At 48.2% G+C, this 2,568-nt stretch overlaps 1 protein-coding gene across 1 annotated transcript; it reads left to right on the forward strand.

The window, feature by feature from the left end:
* The first annotated feature begins 220 nt into the window (after positions 1-220).
* On the forward strand, positions 221-1,549 carry LOC145803848 (uncharacterized). The gene has a single exon (XM_082897221.1). It carries the CDS (start codon positions 221-223, stop codon positions 1,547-1,549), a length of 1,329 nt encoding a protein of 442 aa, XP_082753347.1.
* Positions 1,550-2,568: the final 1,019 nt, after the last annotated feature.

Here is a 2,568-nt window from a genome sequence, read left to right on the forward strand (position 1 = left end):
GTACCGCAATCAAAGCTCAAGCTCTTGCAGACTTTGTGGCGGAGTTTGCCCCTGGGATTCATCCTGTTTGCCCGGTTGATTTGGTTGGCGCGGATTTGGCACAACACAGCCCATGGTTCAGGCAATAGGCGCAAGTGGTGGATCGCAAATGGAAGAAGGGCAAATGGAAGCCAAAGTGGAGAAGCCGGATAACCCATTGAAGGACATGACCAACTGAGATATGGAAAGAGACCAGAATGAACCGACCAGTACCTTGGAGCTAAGAAGCTCCCAAAACTCATCAGACTGTTGGAAGTCCTTTATTGGCGAGATGTGGAAGCTCTTCGTCGATGGGGCCTCTAACAGACATGGCGCCGGGCTGGACACCGTGCTGACTTCCCCGGATGGGCTGGTTATTGAACAAGCAATTACGCTCGACTTCCCTGCGTCCAACAATGAGGCGGAATATGAGGCCCTCATTGCCGGATTGAGAATTGCATTAAGAATGAAAACGTCATCCCTTATGGTATTCAGTGAGTCCAAGCTCGTGGTCAATCAGGTCTCTGGGGAATATGAAGCCAGGGATGAAAGAATGGCCAAATATCAGGTGCTGGTGCGCGCAGAAATCAAAAAGTTTGCCGCAATAAGAGTGGAACAAATCAACTGCGAAGACAACAACACGACTGATGAACTGGCCGACCTTGCATCCACACAAATAGCATTCCCCAATCCTTTAATGATGGAATTCATACCTCGGCCAAGCATTGAGGAACCAGAAGTGTCTGAAGTACTCTGCGCCAACCTGGGACCATCCTGGATGGACTCCATCATCGCCTTCCTAAAAGATAGAATTTTGCCAGAAGAGAAGAAAGCGGCCAACAAAATCCGGGCCAAATCAGAGCGGTTTTGGCTCTCTCCATTCGAAGCCTTATACAAGAAGCCTTTTACTGGACCATATCTAAAGTGCGTCCACCCCAACAAGGTGGAAGCTTTCCTCTATGAGATTCATGAAGGCATCTACGGGAGTCATACTGGGGGCAGGTCTTTGGCTTACCGAGCGATTTTCCAAGGTTATTGGTGGCCGTGCATGCAGGCGGATGTGCAGAAATATGTTCGCAAGTGTGAAAAATGTCAAAAATTTGCTCACAAAATCCACCAACCGGCCAGAGAATTGCTCCCCCTTACAAGTCCTTGGCCGTTCGCGCTTTGGGGGTTGGATATTGTGGGACCACTCCCAGCAGCTCCGGGCAACCGCAAGTTCTTCATCGCTGCTACCGACTACTTCACCAAGTGGGTTGAGGCCGAGCCATTGGCGACCATAAAAGAAAAAAATGTGAAGAAGTTCGTCTGGCAAAATGTCATTACTTGCTTTGGTATACCGAAGGCCCTCATATCGGATAATGGCACTCAGTTTGATAGAAAACTCTTTCGCGGATTTTGCGAGGAGTTAAAGATCGAGTTCTACAACTCAACACCAGCCTACCCTCAGTCAAATGGTCAAACAGAAGCCTCAAACAAGACCATCATGGACGGGCTGAAGAAGCGGCTAGAGAGAGCCAAAGGAAAATAGGCTGAAGAACTCCCCAATGTGCTCTGGGCATACCGTACCATGCCAAGGCCCTCAACCGGGGAAACACCATTCGCCTTGGCCTATGGCATGGAGGCCGTCATCCCACTGGAAGTCGGCATGCCAACCATCCGGTCTGAAAGTTTTTAGCTAGACTTAAACAATGAAGCAGTGGCCTTGAAACTTGACCTAGCTGAAGAAAGGAGGGAACGGGCTCTAATCCACATAGCATCTTATCAGCAAGAGCTCTCCAGGAAATACAACAAGACCGTGCATCCAAGGCTGTTCAGGATTGGAGACTGGGTCTTGAGAAAGGTAATGGGCAACACCATGATCCTGGACGAAGGCAAGCTCGGTGCAAACTATGAGGGGCCGTATAAGGTGACTGGCCTTGCAGGCAAAGGGGCATACCATCTGGAAGACTTAGATGGTAAAGCTATTCCCAGGCCATGGAATGCAGCTAATCTTAAGATTTTTTACTTTTGAAATGTAATCGTTTTTGTTACATAGCCTTTTGAACCTTTAGCCTTTTGGCATTTGATGTAAATCGCTGACATGTAATGAAAGATAGCCCTACTTTTTTCTTATATTATGTGTTTCTGTACAATGACATCATAAGGATATTGGGCCACTATGGATGCCAGGGGCAAGAAGACCAACTTACACTGGTCCGAACTGACTTTTTCTCGGCAGTTTAGAGACAGGCCGTACAAACAATTGGTGTTCTGTCCAAATTGCATGAAGGCCGAGCTGATTTTTGCTCGTTTAAAATGAAATGTTGGCGCTCTGACCAACTTGTAAAGGCCGAGCTGACTTTGCTCGCCCGTGTAAAATGTTAGCGATCTGCCCAACTTGTAAGGGCCAAGCTGACTTTGCTCGCCTGTGTAAAATGTTGGCGTTCTGACCAACTTGAAAGGGCCGAGCTGATTTTGCTCGCCCAAGTAAAATGTTGGCGTTTTGACCAAATTGCAAAGGGCCGAGCTGACTTTGCTCGCCCGCGTGTAAGGTTGGCGTTTTGACAA

Source organism: Camellia sinensis, chromosome 12 (assembly GCF_055761805.1).
Source record: "Camellia sinensis isolate YWXY chromosome 12, ASM5576180v1, whole genome shotgun sequence".
NCBI classification, from domain to species: domain Eukaryota; kingdom Viridiplantae; phylum Streptophyta; class Magnoliopsida; order Ericales; family Theaceae; genus Camellia; species Camellia sinensis.

Coding starts and splice junctions, on each gene's coding strand:
- LOC145803848 (XM_082897221.1), top strand. CDS start 221: ATGGAAAGAGACCAGAATGAACCGACCAGTACCTTGGAGCTAAGAAGC.